This window comes from Dasypus novemcinctus, chromosome 8 (genome assembly GCF_030445035.2).
Source record: "Dasypus novemcinctus isolate mDasNov1 chromosome 8, mDasNov1.1.hap2, whole genome shotgun sequence".
NCBI classification, from domain to species: domain Eukaryota; kingdom Metazoa; phylum Chordata; class Mammalia; order Cingulata; family Dasypodidae; genus Dasypus; species Dasypus novemcinctus.
Genome location: NC_080680.1, coordinates 89284478 through 89304478, shown reverse-complemented (window position 1 = coordinate 89304478; position 20001 = coordinate 89284478). Strand labels below are relative to the sequence as shown.

The window sequence follows — 20001 nt, the reverse complement described above, 5'->3', positions numbered from 1 at the left end:
GCAATCCATGACTCCCTAGGTCTGGTGGGGCAGTTCTAAGGAGTCAGCAGGTGGTGCTGAAGCTGCTGGCTGGCTGGTGCACAGCCCTGCAGAGATAGGCTGGGCGGCCATCAAAAAGGATGTAGAATGTTATTAAAAAAAAAAAAAAAAGATTTACTTATTTTTAAAGTTTCTCTCCCCTTTCCCCACCCCCCAGTTGTCTGCTCTCTGTGTGCATTCGCTGTGTGTTCTTCTGTGACTGCTTCTACCCTTATCAGTGGCACCGGGAATCTGTTTCTTTTTGTTGCGTCATCTTGCTGCATCAGCTCTCCATGTGTGCATGCCATTCCTGGGCAGGCTGAAATTTCTTTTACGCTGGGCGGCTCTCCTTATGGGGCGCATTCCTTGCGCGTGGGGCTCCCCTACGCGGGGGACACCCCTGCATGGCAGGGCACTCCTTGCGCGCATCAGCACTGCGCATGGGCCAGCTGCACACGGGTCAAGGAGGCCCGGGGTTTGAACCTTGGACCTCCCATGTGGTAGGCGGACGCCCTAACCACTGGGCCAAGTCTGCTTCCCTAGAACGTTCTTGATACAATGGGTGGGAAGAGTGGGTTACAAAACGCATACAGGCTGAGCTCATTTCTGTAAGAAAAACTGAAAGAAGCACACTAAGACATCAGTCATGGGTGTTTTGGATGGTTATATCCTTTATTCTTCTCTGTATTTTCTTATATTTCTTTAATTAATATTTTAACTTATGCAACTAAACAATAGTTTAAAACAACCCAAGCAAGCCCTCGAGCCGGGAGCTTCTGCCTCTGAGTGAGCGCACGTGTGGCACACACGTGTGCACACACGTCCTCCCACAGTCCACACCCGGGAGGAACCCGGCACTAGCAGGGCAGGTGTGAATGGGTTCTGGTCCCTCTTCATCCTCAAACCTGGGTGGGACGTGGGCATCACCCCCATCTGTGAAGGGAGGAGTGTGGCCTGGCACAAAAGCGCCCAGAGGCAGGGCCTGGTCTGGGCTTTTACCAGGTCCTGCAGGAGAGACTCAGAAGCCGGGGAGCGAGCGAGTGAGTCAGCTAACGAGTAAACGGGTGATTGATCAAGGAGACTGTTGAGGCAGAAGGGCCTTTACCACCTTGTTTGGACATCCGGCTTCACATGCCCTGGCTTCCTTTGGACCGGATGGGTTGGTGAGACAAGGGCTCTCCCCAGCAGGCTCAGACTCCTTAGGTCAAGGGGGCTCCGTGTGTTCTGCCCTGCGGGGATCCCAGCCTGGCAGGGTGAGGGCAAAACGGGCCGTAACCGTCGGACCGTACGGGAGGGGGGTGATAAGGAGGGCTGGAAGGCAGGCCCGATAGAGCCAGCCCCATCTCAGCAGGAAGCCCGGCCCCAACGACTGGAAGTCTCCCGAACGCCACCCCCTTCTCCCCCTCGCCCCCACCCCTGGCCTGCCCGCTCACCTCTAACCTCTGCCCAGTTGTTATTTAACTTGCGGGAGAGATTCTGACCAGTCCCGCCCTCCAGAAACCTGGCAGGAAGGTCAAAGAGAAATCCCTGGACGGAGCCCAGGATGAGTGTAAGAACCTATCAGGTAAGCCCTTCCTCCCCGCAGACCCCTGGGAACTGCCCCCCACCTGCCCTCCCCTCCCAGGCCCAGCCTCGGCCTGCAGTGCCAGCTGAGGCCTTGGCAGAACTGGCTTGGCAGAGGTGCCTGTCCCTATGAGTCACGACACGTACCACCGTGGAGGGGAGCAGGAAGCTGGGGGATGAAAAGGGCCCGGACCTTGGCCACCACCTGGTCAGCGGCTGAGAAGTTCAGGTGGGAAGCAAGCATGGAGCAGCAGGGCCCGTCCCCGCAGCCTCTCTGGGCTAAAACTGCCTCCTTCCAGGTAGGAGAATGAGTGACCTTCAGCGGGTGACCTCTACGCCTCCGTTCCTTTCCCCTTTTGTGCAGGTAAATAATCCCTCGGTGATGCGAAGGGCACCAGCAGGGATAACCCCGCACCTCTGCAGGGGCCCCAAGGAAAATGCTTTGTCATCCAGGAGGCTCCAGGTGGCTCAAGGGACCCTGCTGGCCTCCCAGCTCCACCCCCGGTCCTGCTAGAAGCGCCACAGAAACCCCCACCGCAGCGGGGTTTGGGAAATTCTTGAGGAGGGGTCTTGAGCGGTGAACCTTGAATCTCCATAGCAAGCGTGGGGGGTGCAGCAGTGGATTTCCTCTGCTTTATAACTCTCGGGGCTGCTCCGTGAGGACGGGTCATTAGCCCAGCGAGAGAGGAGCGCTGGGTTCACGTCCCAACACCAGGACACAGTGGCGTAGCCTGGCCCAGCCTGGGAGCTTCCTCCTCTGTAGACTGGGGAGGAGGGGACAGATCCCCCTCCCTCCCACGACTGCAGTCAGAGGCCCTGGCCGCGGGTGACAAGGCTGCAGCTCACCCAGGCTGTGCAGTGCCGTCCCCCCACCCCAAGCCCTCCAGATGGACGAGACCTGCCACAACAGAGGAGCGCAGCCCCAGATCAGCAGGGCCTGGGGGCAGTGAGGCTCCTCTGAGGTCATCTAGAGTGCCTCACTTTAGAGACCAGGACCCCAGACACTTGCCCAGGGCCACGCTGTGGGTCATTTTCAAAGCCAGACTGCCTCCCCTCACCAGGGGGAGAGAACCAAGGGCAGCCACCCCCATCTCCAACCCAGGTCTGGGGCTGTTGGCATTTTACAGGTCCCCTGCCTGGCAGCCCAGCCTCTCTGAAATAAATCCCGGCTCGAGCCAGAGGCCTTTGATTCCACGACCTCAGCCACCTCACAGGGCACAGGCGGGCAAGGGGCAGGGCCTGGGAATGGCGTCACAAACTCCTGTAAAGGACCTGAAACAAGGACCTGAAACAAGGGGGCAGCCTGCGTGGAACACAGATCCAGCACCCCTCACCCCCACTCAGCACGGTTCACCCCAGTGACAGGTAGCCTGGAGACTCCCCTGAAAAACGGGGCTCAGAACAGAACCTTCCTCGCAGGGTGAGTGGGAGGATGAAATGAGCAAAGCTCTCCATACAGTGCCAACGTCTGGCAAGAACTCACGTTAACTATTATTTAAGGAAACCCGAGTTTCAAGTGTAAAACGTCAGTCGGGGCTTCCAAGCTTAATCAGAGTGGGCTTGTGACATCGTCAGCAAAATCCTATCATCAATATCTGAATGTTTATCTTTGTCATATACACATGCATGAAATCGGTCGCCACTGAAACGGAAGGGAGCCAGGTTTGAGTCCTTGCTCCGCCACTTGCTAGCTGGTGACCTCAGCAGGTCCTCGATTTCCTCACCTATAAAACAGGGGTGATGGCACCAGCTCCTCCTTCATAGGGCTCGCCCCAGCATCGGGCTGGAAAGACACTGCTCTCAGGCTCGAGCACGCAAGGCCAGCTCAGGGCACTCAGGCCCCTCCAGGAGAGGCAGGGCTCACAACAGGGTTTCATGGCCTGGCCCACCCCAGCCCCTTGCCACGGGCCTGACACCCTCTGAAGACCCCCCTTGCCTCGAGTGGGGAGCCTGGGGAGCCAGGCTCAGTTCCAGGCCAGTCCTGGCCCTGCTGGCCTTCTGCTGGGTCTCAGTGTCCCCAACTGCTGAATAGGAGGAATCGGTTAATTTCTCCCCCAATGACATCTGTTCACAAGAGAAAAAAATGCAGACGACAAATAAGAAAAAGGAAGAGAAAGCTCACTTCTGCCTCACTGCCCAGAGCTGATCACAGTTACCTTTTAGGGAATAACTTCTAAGCTGTTCTCTGAATTATAAATTATAATTATTTGAACAAAAATGGGATCGCACTGTCTATACTGTCTCATCAACGGATTTGTTGCTTTAACAGTCTTTTTATATTGTAATTCATATCCCTGTTTTTTGTTTGTTTGTTTGTTTAGGAGGTACTGGGGATTGAACCCAGGACCTCATACAGGGGAAGCAGGCACTCAACCACTTGAGCTACATCCACTCCCCTCCCTCATTTTAAAAAATGTATTTATTTTGAATGCTAATGCAACCACATGGTTCAAAATTCGAAAGGTACAAAAAGGTGTGTGGTGACAAGAATGGGGCAAGACTGTAACTCTTGAGCAGATACCTGGACGAGGCCAGGAGCCCGCCATGAGAGCTGTGGCGAAAGAGGGTTCCAGGCAGAGGAAGCAGCCAGTGCAAAGGCCCGAGGCTCTGTATGATTTGCCTCTGTGACCTTGGGCTGGTTGTGAAACCACTCTGTACCTCGTCTTCCCAGCACTCCAAGGGCTGTTGTGAGAATTAAACAAATGCACATGAGGCTTCTAGAACAAGCTAAGTGCTCACTGAATGTGGGACTTTAGCCAAGGTGGGCATGAATGGGCCTGGTATGCCTGAGGATGAGCGAGAAGGCCAGAAGGTCAGAGGTCAGACTACAAGGGACCTTGTAGGTTGCTGTCAAGAGTTTGGATTTCATCCAAAGTACAAGAGCGTCCTCTGGAACATCTGATTTGCTTTAAAATGATGGCAAATGGCTGTAGGGGCTAAGGGGAGGAGCCCCAAGGATCCTCTCCGGTAGACCTAGGGGTGGCCTTGGAAGAGGATGGAGCAAGGGGAGTGGCTTCTGGAAAGTCTGTGGGGTAAAGTGGATAGGCCTTGTGGTTGGACGGAGCTTGGCGATGCGGGAGAAGGGAACTCAGGATAAGGCCTAGCTTTTGGGTGGAGGGGGCAGCATTTCCTGTGCTGGAAGGCCTGGGGAGGAGCAGATTCGGGGGGAGACTCAAGAGAGCACACACTGTAGACAGGACAGTTTTTGATGCCTTGTGGACATCCGAGGGAAATGCCAGGCCTTCGGATACTCCGGTCTGTAGCTCAGCAAAGAGGGCCAGGCTGGAGAAGGACATTTGGAGGTGAGATATCACCAGAGCTGAGAATGCAGGAAGCTACCTTGGAGAGAGAGGCATGAGCCTTGGGCTCAGTGGGGAGAAGGCACCCCCAACAAGGAAGGAGGAGAGCCGGAGCTTGAGCGTTCCTGATGGAGCGCGAGGAGGAAGGAGGAGAGCCGGAGCTTGAGCGTTCCTGATGGAGCGCGAGGAGGAAGGAGGAGAGCCGGAGCTTGAGCGTTCCTGATGGAGCGCGAGGAGGAAGGAGGAGAGCCGGAGCTTGAGCGTTCCTGATGGAGCGCGAGGAGGAAGGAGGAGAGCCGGAGCTTGAGCGTTCCTGATGGAGCGCGAGGAGGAAGGGGCTCAGGAAGGAGGCAGCCACCTGCCGCAGGACAGGGAACACAGCAAGTAGGGATCCAAGGCAGAACCCATTGTTTCCTTGGTCATTTTTAGAAGAGTATTTACAAAGTCAGAGGGAGGCTGATTTAAGGTCCAATTGCCTTCTCCTGAAACCAAATCCATTAACACCCTCGCAGCCAGAAGCAGGGTGAGGATCGGGAGTCGCCATCAGAAGCGCGCCCCTTCCTGAATGCTAGGCTTCTGCACAAACCTGCCACCCAGTTTAAAGCTTAACCCTGCCCTGGTCTCTACAGAACTCCAGTGCACCCCTCCCCAGGCCAGGCTTTCTGAGTTGTGGCCTTTGGAGAGTCTTGCTCTCATCAAGAAACCCCTAGATATCTCCAGAAAGAATGAGCTCATTTTAACCCTTGCCCTACTGAGGAGACAGAAGGTCAGAGAGGGGAAATGATTTCCCCAAGGTCACACAGCAGACTGAGCCAGGGTGACCAGACAGATGGTGTTGAGAAATAAAAGCAGACTTGGCAGTCAGCAAATCTGGGTTTGAATCTTGGCTCTGCCACGAACCAGCTGTGTCACCCTGGGTGAGTTGCTTAACCTCTCTGAACCTCCATTTCTCCACCTGTAAACTGGGGATAATCTCTAATTCACATGACTCTCATGAGAATGAAAAGAGATTGTACATGCCACGCCCAGGTATAAGTGCTTCGTAAATGTTAGCTAAAAATAACCCACCCAGAAAAGCACAGGGAAGGGTGTTTCAGGCAGAGGCAAATGTGAGCAAACACTTGGAGGTGGGAGAAGCCACGCCCGGACCCTTGCTGGCTGGCTGGGCCCAGGCCCCAAGGTGGCGGGGGGCGGGGGGGGTGAGTGGTGGGCAGGGCCAGGCCATGGCGGGCTTGGGGCGTTACTGGTCCCCGGGGCACCCCCTTGCGCGGGAGCCCTGGTTGTCTCTGTCTTTCTCTGGGTCTCGCCTCCTGCCTCTACCGCAAAGAGGGTGGCTCTGACCAGCGTTTGCAAATGGGTAGATATCTTTGTGAATTTCCTTTTTAACTTCCTCTCACTCACTGGACTGGAAACTCGACCCACAGGACCTTGTCATCTGTTTCCCACGGTGGGTCCCTGGCACTCAGCCAAGGATCTGCACAGAGACAATTTCTCACCGGATGGATAGATGGATGGATGGATGGATGGATGGGCGGATGGATAGATGGATGAGCGGATGGATGGATGGATGGATGGATGGGTGGATGGAAGGACGGATGGGCAGATGACCTTCTTTTCCTTTGGGAAGGTGGAGGTAAAAGGAGGCTCCCCCGCTCCCTTCGGCCTCCCCGGGCCCCCTCGCTCACCCCCTCTGCACACACCTGCAGATCTGCCTCAAGTGGCCCACTCACAGGTCACTCTGCCCTTTGGAGCTCTTTACTGTCCTTTTGCTTTTCTTTTCTCTCCAGGCAATGGCTTTGTTTCTACTGCTCTTCCTGAAACAATAGAGGGAACACTTTCATGGTGGTACCAAGAGGCCAAGAGTGGTTCTCTCTAGGTGGTGCAGCGACCATGCCTTTGATTTTCTTCTTTACACTTTTTCTCTCTTTTCTTCTGTGACCATCTGTGGTTTTACAAATAAGAAGGGGTGATATAGAAGATGTGCACAAACAGTAAAGGAAACAAAAATGGCTATTAAACCTAAGAAAGAGCACTCAGCTGCCCCCCCCAATAAAATAAATAATAATACTCTGAGCATCTATTTCCCCCCCACCAGATTGCAAGGATCAAGGTCTGATAACAGTCTGTGTTGGTGTTACAGATGGGTTGGAGTCCTACCCTCCAGTCTTGTGAATGCAAACCTATGGGCAAACAGGATCAGCGAAGGTGTTACCAGCTAACCCAAGGCCGTGTGGATTAGGGTGGGCTCTAATCCACCAAGACGGGGTGTCCTTTGAAGGAGAGGGAATTTTGGATGCGGTAGTAGAAGACAGAAAGAGATGACAGCCATGTGAGGAAAGCAGAGGTTGAGTTATGCCAAGGAATGCCACAGATACCGGCCAGCCATTGCCAGATTCTCTAGGCTTCAGAGGGAGCATGTCCCCGTGACACCTTGATTCAGAGGCCCGGCCTGCAGAGCTGGGAGACAACACTTCTGTTGTTTTAAGCTACTCAGGTTCTGGTCACTATGGCAGCCCCAGGAAACTAAGGCAGGCAGTGAGGATTGAGAGGAAACAGGCTGGCATGTACACTGTGGGGTGGTGGTGGTGGTGGAGGAAAGGGTCACCTGCAGGACAGTGTGGCAATACAGATGAACATTTCCAAGCAAATCACCTTTGACCCAGCAATCGCACTTCTTGGAATTTATCCATCAGATCTACCCACACGCGGAAGAAATGATAAGGGTGAAATGTCACCCATGGCTGCATTGCTCAGAATGACAAAATATTGGAAACAACCTAAACATCTGTCAGTAGGAGACTGGCTGGTCAAATGCACAATATATATCATGCCATGGAGTATGACGCAGCTCTGGAGAAAATAAACTAGTCAATGGGGTGGCTCTTGTGTCCTGGCACAGTCTAGAATGAGCTCTAGGATATGGAGTTATGTGGAATAGCTCTGTGCAGAATTGTGTCTAGCCTTTTGTGCGTATAACGGAAATAATTATATATTTGTATTTGTTTGTAAATGCATAAAATACCTCTGGAAAGACCACAAGAAACTGATAACATCGATTACTTTTGGGAAGGTGAATTAGGGGGCTGAGACCTGGGGCAGAAGGAAGTTTTTTCACCACACACCTTTTTGCACCTTTAAATATTCGAATGATATGATGTATTATCCATCCACAAATATTAGAATTTAAAAACAAAAAGCCATGAAAAGTTTTAAGGAAAAGGAAGAGAAATTTATTTTAGCCTCCCCCCCGCCCCAAGAACACAAGAAGACAAACTTCACAGAGTCACTGACTATGAAAATTGTCTTTGGAGACCATGGAGTTTAGCCTTTTATTGGGCAAACAGGAGGGAAAATAGAGGCTCAGGGGCCATGTGATCTGCCCAAGGCCCTGGGATGACCTTGCCAAGGCTCCGGCCACCACTTATACATTTCCTATGATGACACCACTGGGATTCCTGAGATTTTTTTGTGTATCTTGATCTCCACATCTATAAATTTATTTCTGTTTCCAAGCTGGAGCTGAGGGCTCCAGCTCAACAAGCCAATTTGTCAGAACTGTAAATCTACGCCACAGGTCAGAAGGGAGAAATTATAAGGACTTCTTTGCTTTGGGAAATCAGTTAGGATTCAGAGATGTAGACGACGAGGGTTTCCCACCTTATCCCAAGGTGGGACTCTGTCCCTGGGATCTAATTCTTGGAGGCATGGCCTAGAGTTCCAATCTTCCCTCTTACAGATGAATCAGCTGAGGCCACTGACAGCAGATCTAGAAAATATACTTATCATACAGAGGACAGAACCGAAGGGTAATATCTGTGAGACATAAAATACTTTTGTAACTGGCAAGAAGGGGATGAGGAGACATTAGAAAAATGCTCCCAAGAATGAACAAGGCAGTTCATGGAAATAAGTATACAGAAAGATGCTCAAGCTCCCTGCAGCCGGGAAGCGCAGAGTAACAATGGCATGGCACTGTGCAGCCATGTTCTGGAGGACATTCTGGGAAAGGGGTGCTCTCCTCACCCAAGGCTGGTAGCATGTGGACTTTACAGTGTTGGGGAAAGCAATGAAACACCAGGGAGACCCAGCCCTCCCGCTCCATGTGACCTATCCCACAGAAATGAAAGCATGCGGTGAGACTTCTGAAGGCAGAGTGGATGCCCTTCAGCAGGGGATGGCAGGATACCCTGTGGCATCACCACTCCTCCACTCCTCAGAAGGGTGTGCAGCAGCCCACAGACACTGAATTAGCACTCTGGGGGGTGGGGGGTGGGTGGGCAGGAAGGCAGTCACAGAGGCTTCCAGTGAAGGGCTCAGGGGCCAGACGGCCTGGGTTCGAGTCCTGATTTTGTCACTTGGGCAAGGGCCTTCATTCCTTTGTTGCCTTATCTGTGAAACATGGAAGATGATAACTACTAGTGCCTGTTTCATAGTGCTGTTGGGGGGATTAAATGATTTATTTGTACAAAGTGTTTACAATGGTGTTGGGTCCAGAAGAGGTGCTTCTTAAGTCTTTGCTAAGAAAATGTCTTGGAGGTATCCCTGTAAGGTTTTTGTTGAGTGAGAAAGTTTCATCCTCTACATTGACAAGATCCTATAGATGTCTAGGTGTCTATGATTTCATGAGCATAGAAAAATACAGGATATATATTGCCTTTCAACAAGGCAGGTGGTAGGAGTAGGAGAGAGTAAGCACAAGAAAAACATTTAAAGCTTCTTTATAATCACTTTTATACATTTATTAAATTATATACATGTATATATATATGGAAAACGTTTTAATGATGCCCTCCCCCCAAAAACAGAGGGAAAAAAGAAACTAAAAAGGAAACCAAAAGAGGAAGGACCCACTCTCTCTCCTGTGTGGGCCGGGGGTTCCCCAGAAAAGCAGGATTCCCAACAATGAAAGGATTTTCCCAACATGTCACTTGCTTATTTCAAAATCAATCTGATAAATATTTATTCCAAAGTTTCAAGGAAAGAGGTAGTGACATATGAAATCCCGTCAGTCTTTTGAAGGATTACTTTTTTTGTTGTTGGGCCTCTGTTTCTTCATCTGTAAAAAGGGAAGCACTATGTTATTTTTTCGGGGTAGCAGTGGGGTCCAAGAAGGTAATAGATGGGGAAAAGTTCTGAAAACTCCAGGCAAACCCCCATCAGTCACCCGATTGAGGCAGATTACTGCCCCACCCCCAGGTGGCACCTCTGAATCCATTCTCCACACAACAACCAGAGAGATCTACCAAAGCACAAATCTGATCTCACAATTCCTCCTTAAAACCATTTTACTGCCTGCCAGATTTAATCCAGATTCCTTATGAGGCTACTGGGTTTGGCTGGATTGGACCTCTGGGGCAACCAGGCCCAACCAGGCCAAAGCAGGGTCCCCTCCAGGTGCCTAGTTCTCTCCCTCGTCAATCTCTTGCTTTGCCCACCTGGTTCCCTCCCTTTATCTGGAAACTTCTCCCTCCAGGCCACCACGCTGACTCCCCAGATGCTGCAGACCTAAGCAGGAATGTCACTTCCTCCAGGAAGCCTTCCCAGGCTTCCCAATAATACTGCCTGGGTTTGGGGGCAGAGGTAGAATCCCCGCTGCCTGCGGTCTCTGCGTTGAGCAGTGACATCCCCGGGGGCTGAAATTCGATGATCCCTAACCAAGGACCCCGCGGCCCTGTCATTCTATGCCAGCTTGTTGCCGGTTCCGGCTTGGAGCAGAGGCTGAGGGCTGCCGGCTGGGATAAGCTATTTTGAGGGGTGCGGACGAACGGAGTGCGAGTCCCTCTAACCGAGAGGCGGCCCTCGAGGGCGTGCCCCTCATCAACATGGGCGCGGCCCCTCCCTGGGGCCTGCCCCTCATAAGGATGGCGGCGGGCGGAAGGCCCAGGATGCTCATTGGTGCGGGAGGGGAGCTCGGGCCGCGCTGATTGGTGGAGGGCGGGGGCACGTCAGGCGGGGGCGGGCCGAGCCAAGCCGCGCGTCCTCAGCGCAGCCTAGCGCGTGGCCTCTAGGCAGGTACTATGACTTGGGCCGTGTGCCAAGTGCACGCGGCGCGGGGCCTGGCGGCCGTTTCTCTACGCGGGACAACCACCAGGGTCGGGGCGCGGCGAGGGTTGAGCGTGCGCCCGGCGCCGCAGGAGCCCAGCATGGAATATCAGGTATCCGGCGGTCCCGGCGGGCAGTCGTGCGAGCACACCCGGCCGAGCCTGAGCCACCAGCATCCGGGCTCCAAGGGCCGAGCGCTGATAGAGGACCAGGAGGATCCGGGGGCGGGGGGGCTGGGGGGCGAGGACGTGCTGGAGTCCGGGCTGGGGGACGGGAATCAGGAAGTTGGGCCTAGCCACCGGATCTGGGAATTCCTAGGCTGAGGGGTGGGGCATTAGAGTGGACAAGGACCGCAACTGATGGGGTCAGGTGGTCTGGGGACTCGCTGGGGTGGTGCAGTTCCAGTGACCTCAGAATCTGAACCCTCTTGGAGGTGTGTATGTGTAGGGGGGTGGGAGTGGGGGTGGAGGAGGGGCAGTAGTCCAGACTTGAAGGATCCAAGAAGTATAGATCTGGAGGTGGAGTCTCCTGGATTCAAGGGACTGGGGAGCCAAGTGCTGGAATTGAGGGGGGTGGATACCAGAAATCAGGCAAACAATTTTTGCAGGCGTGACATCCCCGGCTAGTTGCTAGAAACCAGAGCCTGAGGCCTGAGGGGAAATAAACAGCCCCCTCAGCCCCACCCCAGCGCTGGCCTCCTGAGCCTATGCCTACTTGTCTTCCTGGCTGGGTGCCCAGGCATACCGTTTTTGTTTTTGTTTTGTTTTGTTTTTCCTTTCGCCCTCTGGGCCTCCCTTCCCCATCTGGTTGTTTCAGGTAGCTCTTTACCCGGTCAGAATTGGGAACCCCAGGGTCCTCAGGGTTGAGTGTGGAAGCTTCCAGAAATTCCAGAACTCTACCTCAGCCTTCTGCAGTTCTGGCCCCCACACCAGTCTGTTGGGAGGAGTTGAGGGGAAAGGGCCTAGGGATGAAAGCTGGGAAACCTGAAGAGGAAGCAAGCTTAGCCCCATTAGTCAGTTAAGCCACTTGCTTTTCCTAGCAGTCCCTGGGTGGGGCTGAGCTGCCCCAGGCTCCTATTTCTGCCTGAGCTGGGAAGATGCCAATCCTCTTTCTGTTACCTAACCTCTCTGCTGGGGCAACGGGCTGGCACAGAAGGCCTGGCCGCTGTGTGCTGTGTGCTCTGTCTCTATGAACTGCTAGTGAGCGTTAACCTGCTACCTGGGGACTGTGGTTGCCAGGATGCCGTGCGCACGCTCAACACGCTGCAGACCAATGCTGGCTACATAGAGCAGGCGAAGCGCAGGAAGGGTGACCCGCAGGCACAGCTGGAAGCCATGGTGCTGTACCTGGCACGGAGTGGGCTGCAGGTAAGTAGGGGTGGCGTAGGCAAGACCTGCGGACAGCCCCACCACTGCCACCACCACTGTCAGTCCCTTGGCTCTTTTCAGCCACGGGACACACCTTGTCTGTCTGTCCCAGGTGGAGGACTTAGACAGGCTGAACATCATCCATGTCACTGGGACCAAGGGAAAGGTGAGGATGGGGCCCGGGGGTAAAGTATCCACTCAGTAGGGTGGGGTGGGGCCTTCCCACATAAGACCTTTCCTCGTCCTAGGGCTCCACATGTGCCTTCACTGAGCGGATCCTCCGAAGCTATGGTCTGAAGACAGGATTCTTTAGGTACTGAGGTGTGGACGGCTGTGGCATCTCCTAGCTCTCCAGGGGGCGGTGGAATCTTCCAACACCTCATGGCCAGACATGCCCAGGAGCTCAGTATTTATTCATTCAACAAACATTGTCAGCAGTTACCATATTGGCCCAAGTATATAGTAGTAGTCCTTACTTTTGATAATGAAAAAAATTGGGAAAGAGAATGGTAAATTGAATGTACAATGTGAATACGTAGCTGGAATAGTCAGGTGTTTTTTTATTTATTTAAATTTCATATACTTTTTTTCTTTTTGTTTCTTTCTCTTTAATATTTACTAGTTAGGATATCTTTGCAGGAAGGAGCAGAAAACCTGGCTTATAAGGGCCTCAACAGTAAGGGTAGTTTGAGGTGTCCATGGCAAGGCTCTCAGAGGTGAGCAGCAGAAGCCACCAGCTCTCCAGCCTCAGATGTGGCCCTGCCCTTGGGGCAGCACCTCCTTGCTGCCGCTCAGGAATCTAGACTCACACAGGAGGATCCACGGGTAGAACCTGAGCCGCTCCTGCCTGTGTGGTACATGCCTCTCCTCAGCCAGCCACTGTCAGGATTTGCTCCTTGGGTTGGGGCATTTAAGAGTTTCGCTTCCTTTTATCAATTCCACTGGGTGACCTCTGTAAGCATCTGAAATGAGCCATCTAGGTCACTTGAGGCCAACGAGTCTTCCCAAACAGTTCCTTGCTCAAAATAAGCAAACAGAGACAGGGGCCTGTAATACGAGAGGGTCTGCGAGGACTCAAATATAAGTCAGCAGTCTGTCTTCTCAAATAACTTTCCGGGTGAAAACCCTTACCTCTAACTTGGGCCCCTGTGGCCTTGCAGATGCGGCGCAACGTGGAGGGCCTGAAAGAAAGGCAGCATTACGGGGACAGATGTTAGCAGCGATTGTCGCCTTGTGATGGGGAAAGCACGGGGAGCTGTTGGAGCCCAGAACACGTGCCTAGCCAGCCTGAGGGGTCAGGGGAGGTTTTCTGGAGGAAGGACCATTTTAGTTGGGGCCTGTGGAGTGAGTAGGAGTGAGGCAGATGAAGAGGGGAAGCAGGGACAAAGGCCTGGGGCTAGAAGGGGGTGGAGCGGGGCTGGGGCACGGGGAGCTAGCCGAGGGACCTGAGAGGTGAGGCACTGGGGCCGGTAGCTTCAGGCCCAGCAGGGACTTGGAGGCCCTGGTCAGGAGCTGGGGCTCTCTTGAGGACTATGGGGAACCACAGAAGGGTTTTCAACACAGGAGTGATGTGGTCAGATCTGGGTTTCCAAAAGACAGGTCTAACCGCAGGGCGCAGGAAGGCCTGGCGGGTTGGGAAGGGTGTCCCAATGACCCCGGATCTCCCGGCAGCTCTCCCCACCTGGTGCAGGTGCGTGAGCGGATCCGCATCAATGGGCAGCCCATCAGCCCTGAGCTCTTCACCAAGCACTTCTGGTGCCTCTACCACCGACTGAAGGAGACCAAGGTGCCCCCCGCAGGAGGACTGGTGGCTGGGTGGGGCAGAGAGCACTGGAGTAGGTGGATAGACCCAGAGGGCCCTGCACGTCCCAGCACCCTACCTCCCTGGAGTGGGGGCTCTGGGGGCTCTAGGGCCCTGACGTCTTCCTGTGCCACAGGATGGCAGCTGTGCCTCCATGCCTGCCTATTTCCGCTTCCTCACGCTCATGGCCTTCCACGTCTTTCTCCAGGAGAAGGTGGGTGCCTGCTCTCCAGAACGCTGTGTCTGAGGCCTGGGGGAGGGGAAGCTCAGCAGACAGGGCTGCTCCTTCCTCCCACGGGGCAGCTGGGTACCCCTGTGCCCCCATCACGCTCTCTGGTCTTCTGCAGGTGGACCTGGCGGTGGTGGAAGTGGGCATCGGCGGGGCTTATGACTGCACCAACATCATCAGGTGAGGGCAGCCACCGGGGGTGAGGGGTGAAGCCCCGAAGCCCAGGTCTCCCCTGCTGCCTGGCGGCTTGGGGTGGGGGCGTCATGGCCCTCTTGTTCCCACAGGAAGCCTGTGGTGTGTGGGGTCACCTCTCTTGGCATCGACCACACCAGCCTTCTGGGGGACACGGTGGAGAAGATTGCATGGCAGAAAGGGGGCATCTTTAAGGTGACCGGGCAGGGGGAGGGGAGGGGCGTGGAAGGCTTGGAGGCTCAGAGAAGCGGGCCTGGGGAGGCACTTGTGTCCTAGGCATCAGCAGCCTCTGGGTTCTTGTCCCAGCTCCACTGTGTGACTGGAGCAAGTTGAGTCCCCCAACATGAGGGGTGAGGTCTTCCCATAGACCTCTGGGGGCAGCTAAGTGGGCAGTCCACACCTAAGGATGTGGGGGCCAGAGTTGGGAGGGTGGAGGACCCTGGCCGTCCCTGCCTCACTCTCCCTGGCTCCCTGCAGCACGGCGTCCCTGCCTTTACCGTGCCCCAGCCCGACAGCCCCCTGGCAGTGCTGAGGGAACGCGCCCAGCAAATCTCAGTGAGTCTGATTGGAACGGGGTGCCCAGGAGTCGCTTCATCCTTTCTGGCCTCGGTCGGCTCATCTGTGCAGTGAGGGAGCTGGGCCAGCTGCTTGTCGAGCTGGAACACATCTCACTTCTGGGAGTGGGGCTTGGTCGAAAAGATGGGAGGGCCAGCAGGGGTCCGGGAGGGCTGCCTGGCCAAGGTGGCAGTGGCAGCTCTCCTGGCCAGCTGCTGCCCATCCCCTCTACAGTGTCCCCTCTACCTGTGCCCACCGCTGGAAGCCCTGGAGGAAGGGGGGCCGCCGCTGACTCTGGGCCTCAAGGGAGACCACCAGCGGTCCAACGCTGCCTTGGCCTTGCAGCTGGCCCGCTGCTGGCTGCAGTGGCAGGACCACCAGGGTGAGTGGGTGGGTAGGTGGACAGGCAGGGGCCCATGGAGCCTGTCTCTGGGAGTCCTGAGCACACCCAGTCTCAAGCAGCCCTCCTCCCTCCCCTGCCCCCACAGGCATCGGAGAGCTGACGGCTTCCAGGCTTAGCCTCCCACGGCAGCTGCCCCTGGCGCCCGTGTTCCAGCCCACGTCCCACATGCGTTTCGGTGAGCTGGGGCTTTCCTGCCCAGCCAGGATCACCATGCATCTTTGTGTTTCCTGAGGGTTGTTGTTTTTTTTTTTTGTTTTTTTTTTGTTTTTTTTTGGTTACTAGCTTGAAGGGTGGGTAAAGCTAAGCTGATAGCCAAGAGAAAGGGTTCTGAAGTCAGGAAGTCTCCTTGACCTTGTTCATGAAATCTCTGAGCCTCAGTTTCCTTACCTGCCAAAAGAGATGATAGGACCCACTGCAAGGGCTGTTGTGAGGTGACACTGCGAAGGTGCTGAGCTCAGTCTTAGGATAAAGTCCTTGGCCAGTGGTAGTTGCTTTCATTGTCTTTATTATTAAGACCATGAGATTTCCGAGAATGGTGACATTGTCATCTGCTTCTTGCCTCCCCTAAAGCTTTATTACATAATAGGCACTCCTGGCTGTTTAACTCCTTCATATGGTTCCAGTAGGCCTACTGTGTGCCAGCACCTGGGTCAGGGGTTAGAGAAAGTCCTGGGGCCAGCCTGGTCTCGTTCACACCCGAGCCCCACCTCTCAGCTCTCTGCGCTAAAGGCCCTGGGGCTGTGAAATGGAAGCGATACGGGACAGCCCCTCCTCTCAGGGTTGCCTGGAAGATTCCCCCAGTTCCTCAGGCAGCTGCCGAGCTCTGCGGCTTTGATGATTACCAGATGCTCCGAGCGCTCGGGAAGCCAGAGTGCTGTGGGCGGGGCGGGCGCGCTCCCTGGTGGGGGCGTGGGAAGTCTTCCTCCCGGGGCGGCTGAAGCCTGCCTTGCCTTCCTCCCTCACCCAGGGCTTCGGGACACCGAGTGGCTGGGCCGGAATCAGGTGCTGCGGCGCGGGCCCCTCACCTGGTACCTGGACGGGGCGCACACCGCCAGCAGCGTGCAGGCCTGCGTGCGCTGGTTCCGCCAGGCGCTGCGGGGCCGCGAGCGGCCGAGCCAGTGAGCGCCGGGCGGGGCGGGGCGGGGCGGGCCGGAAACGGGCCCGGGGTCGTGGCGGGGCCAGCCAGGGGGGCGGGTCCTGCGGGGAAGGGGCGGGGCGGGGGGGGTCCGCGGCTGCTGGCGCCGCCCTCTGACCCCTCCCTGCCCCGCCCGCAGCGGGCGGGAGGTGCGTGTCCTGCTCTTCAACGCCACGGGGGACCGGGACCCCGCTGCCCTGCTGAAGCTGCTGCAGGTGAGGGGCCGCCTGGGGGCGGGGGGCGGGCAGCCTGGGCTCTGCCCTCACTCTGGCCGGGTGACCCCGGGTGAGTGCCCGCAGCCCTTAGCCTCGATTTCTTCAACTGAACAGTGGAGGGGTACCTATCCTCCCGTACCCCGCCTGGATTGGATTGAGGGTTAAATGTAGAAGCTCGAGGCACACGGGGCAGTCTAGTCATAGGTCACTGCCCTCACTCCCGGGGGTCAGACTAAGCCCAGGGTTAAAGTGCCAGGTGGTGCTTAAAGGCTCTGGATTCGGCTCACCAGGCCCCGTTAACCTCTAGCGGATGACCCTGGACAAGGAGAGCATCTCCCTGAGCCTGTTTGCCTCTCCCTAACACAGGATTGCTAAGGATCCTGTTTCTCAGGTTTGGCCTGAGGAGTCACTGGGCTAGAAAGCTTGCAAAGGTCCTTTCCTGCTCTGGGAAACTGAGGCATCCCTAAGCTGTCAGGGCTGACGGGATCCCTATGGATCATCACTCCCATTTCACAGGCTCGGAGGCTGAGGTCGTTCTCATCTGGCAGCTCTGCCGTCAGCGCAGACAAAGCCTTCTCCCCAACCTGGGATTTTTGCTCTCTGGCTGGGTTACCTTGAGAAGTGCCCGACCTCTCCGCTCTGCCTCCTGAGTTTGCTGTCCAGGTCTCAGGCCAGGCAGGGTACGCGGAGGGAGATGGAGGGGTCATCAAGGAACAGAAGTGCTGTGGCTGGGCTTACGCATTTCAGCTGTGGCTCGGGGCTGGGGGACGTCTCCAGAGGTGGGGACACGTGTGAGTTCAGGAGGACTGTGTGGAAGTTGGGGTGGGGAGTGTCCTCTCAGGGCACTGATAACAGGTCTAACGCCTTGGCCTTCCAGCCCTGCCAGTTTGACTATGCCGTCTTCTGCCCCAACATGACAGAGGTGTCATCCACGGACAATGCAGGTGAGAGGTGACAGGCATGGTCCCTGGGGGTGGGCAGGGCGCTGATGGCCCTGGACTGCTCTCTTGGTGACAGTGGGGGCTCCTCAGGGGAACTGGAGGTCTGGTAGATGGGGTAGAGGGTAGGTTTTTTTCTTCTAATTGTATAAATACTCTGGTGCATTTTGAATTTTGTGCCTTGTGGTTGCAAATACTAAAAATAAAATAATAGGGAGAAAACATTTTTCAAAGTACAGGTTAAAACCCACTAATGATCCTTGAAAGTGATTTAGTGGGTCTCAACCAGCATTTTTTAATTTTAAAAATGAAATAAACTAGAAAATATCAGTGTATATTCTTTTAAAGGTAGTACTATTTCATGAAGATTTTGTTCTAAACATTATACATATAAACATATGTGAGTACTGGGTTGTGATGTAAAATGTGTTTTTTTACTGTGGGTTACGGTCAAAAAAGTTTGAGTTAGTGTTATGTAAAACACAGATCCCCAGGCCCAATTAGACTGGGAAGAGTCCAGGGGTCTGCCCTCAACCAGCATGCCTGGAGGTACTTATGCTCAGCTGGGATGGACCCCAGCTGCCTGTCAACTTGACAGATGGAAGTAATGAGGCCAGGAGAGAGTAGTAGTGCTCAGCGGGCAAAAGGCCCAGCTTTGGAGATAAACCGCCTGGCTCTCTGCCTCCTCACCAGCTCCGGGACTTGGGGCAAGATGCTGAACCTTGCTGAGCCTCAGTTTCCTCAGTGTCTGTCGGGAGCAAGTCTGGGGGGGGCGGGCGGTCTGTTGAGGTGATGCACATAAAGGGCCTGGCACAGAGCAGGTGCTGCCAATGTACCTGCCCCCCACTTTCACCCTGCTCACCCACGTGCTTAACTCCTGTGCCCTGCAGACCAGCAGAACTTCACGGTGACACTGGACCAGGTGCTGCTCCGCTGTCTCACACACCAGCAGCACTGGAGCCGCCTGGCCGAGGAGCAGGCCTGCCCGGCCCCCTGGACGCCCCCCAGCCCGGAGCCCGAAGGGCCTGCATCCCTGCTGCTGGCGCCCCACCGGGCCCACACTCACAGCACCGGCTCCCTCGTCTTCAGCTGCATCTCCCACGCCTTACAGTGGATCAGCCAAGGCCGGGACCCTGTCTTTCAGCCACCCGGACCCCCACAGGACTTCCTTGCCCACCCCGTGATAGGCAGCGGGGCCAGGGTACTCCGTGAGGCTGCTGCCACCCACGTGCTGGTCACGGGCAGCCTGCATCTGGTGGGCGGCGTCCTGAAGCTGCTGGAGCCCTCCCTGTCCCAGTAGCCGAGGTGGCGGGGCTGGCAGTGGGGCCTTCCCACACCTGCCCTGCATTGGCTCCACGAACTCCTGTCCTAGGTGCCTTTTGATTTCTGCTTTTCTGATGCTGTCAAGATTGGCCCAGGAACCCAGGCTCTGGGCGGTATAAGAGGGACTCGGGGGTGGAAGGCTGGGAGAGGATGTCCCTGGTCCCTGAGCCTGAGGTGCCCTTTCCATGCCTTGACCTCTGCCCCCAGTTCTCCCACTGCTGTGGTGTGCCTGGGGCCCCAGCCCGTCTCCCCTCTCACCCTGCCTGCCTCTGGCTCAGGCCCAGCCTGTCGTGTGAGCCGCCTGCCAGGCCTAGGGTCCTGCCGGGTGCTGGCTGGTAGATTTTCTCCTCCCACTGCCTTCTGGGAAAGCAGGGGTTCCTGCCTGGGCACCCTCAGCACAGAGGGTGGCCAGAGAAAATTAAAGCTTTAATTATTATTTTTTGAAATAAATGGTCGTACTTTTGACTAAATTCCTTGACCTCTAGCTCCCTCAGCAGCCAAAAGGGGGCTGCAGCTGGTACAGGGCCTGGATCGTGTAGGAGCCCGGGCCGTGTGGCTCTGAGCCTCACTTGGCCTGTCCGGTCGTGAGAAGAGCATGTGAACGTCAGCTGAGTACGTCCTACATGCCACGTTCTGCTGTGCAGACCTTATTGCAAAGACCTTGTGATCGAGGAATTATACCCATTCTACAGATGATGGGCCTGCCTGTGGCCACTCAGCCAGTAAGTGGCAGGTCTAGAATTTGAACCCAGAGCCATTGAGAGCCTGTGTTCAGACTCCAGAGTGAGAATGTGGGCAGGAGCTTCTGCTTTTTGGTTTCGTACAGCCCCAGTCCCAGAGGTTTGCTTCCAAGGGAGTGCATGGCAGAGATGGGCTGGATTTAAGTTCAAAACTGCTGCAGCCTGGCCGCCTCCTACTGTT

At 55.3% G+C, this 20001-nt stretch overlaps 1 protein-coding gene across 6 annotated transcripts; it reads left to right on the top strand.

The window, feature by feature from the left end:
* Nucleotides 1-1500: 1500 nt before the first annotated feature.
* Nucleotides 1501-19550, top strand: FPGS (folylpolyglutamate synthase). Of its 6 annotated transcripts, none has more exons than XM_004455612.5 (15): nt 1501-1582; nt 12161-12289; nt 12402-12455; nt 12538-12602; nt 13961-14075; nt 14227-14304; nt 14438-14499; nt 14604-14706; nt 14989-15066; nt 15301-15448; nt 15555-15644; nt 16437-16587; nt 16744-16819; nt 17697-17763; nt 18648-19550. In XM_004455612.5, the coding sequence occupies exons 1-15, from the start codon at nt 1562-1564 to the stop codon at nt 19055-19057; spliced, it is 1647 nt and encodes a 548-aa protein (XP_004455669.1). In that variant the 5' UTR covers nt 1501-1561; the 3' UTR covers nt 19058-19550. The 6 variants fall into 6 exon arrangements, with proteins under 6 accessions (XP_004455669.1, XP_004455667.1, XP_012379570.1 ...); XM_004455610.4 differs by lacking the exon at nt 1501-1582 and adding an exon at nt 1654-1880; XM_004455609.5 differs by lacking the exon at nt 1501-1582 and adding an exon at nt 1906-11035.
* The last annotated feature ends 451 nt before the right edge of the window (nt 19551-20001 follow it).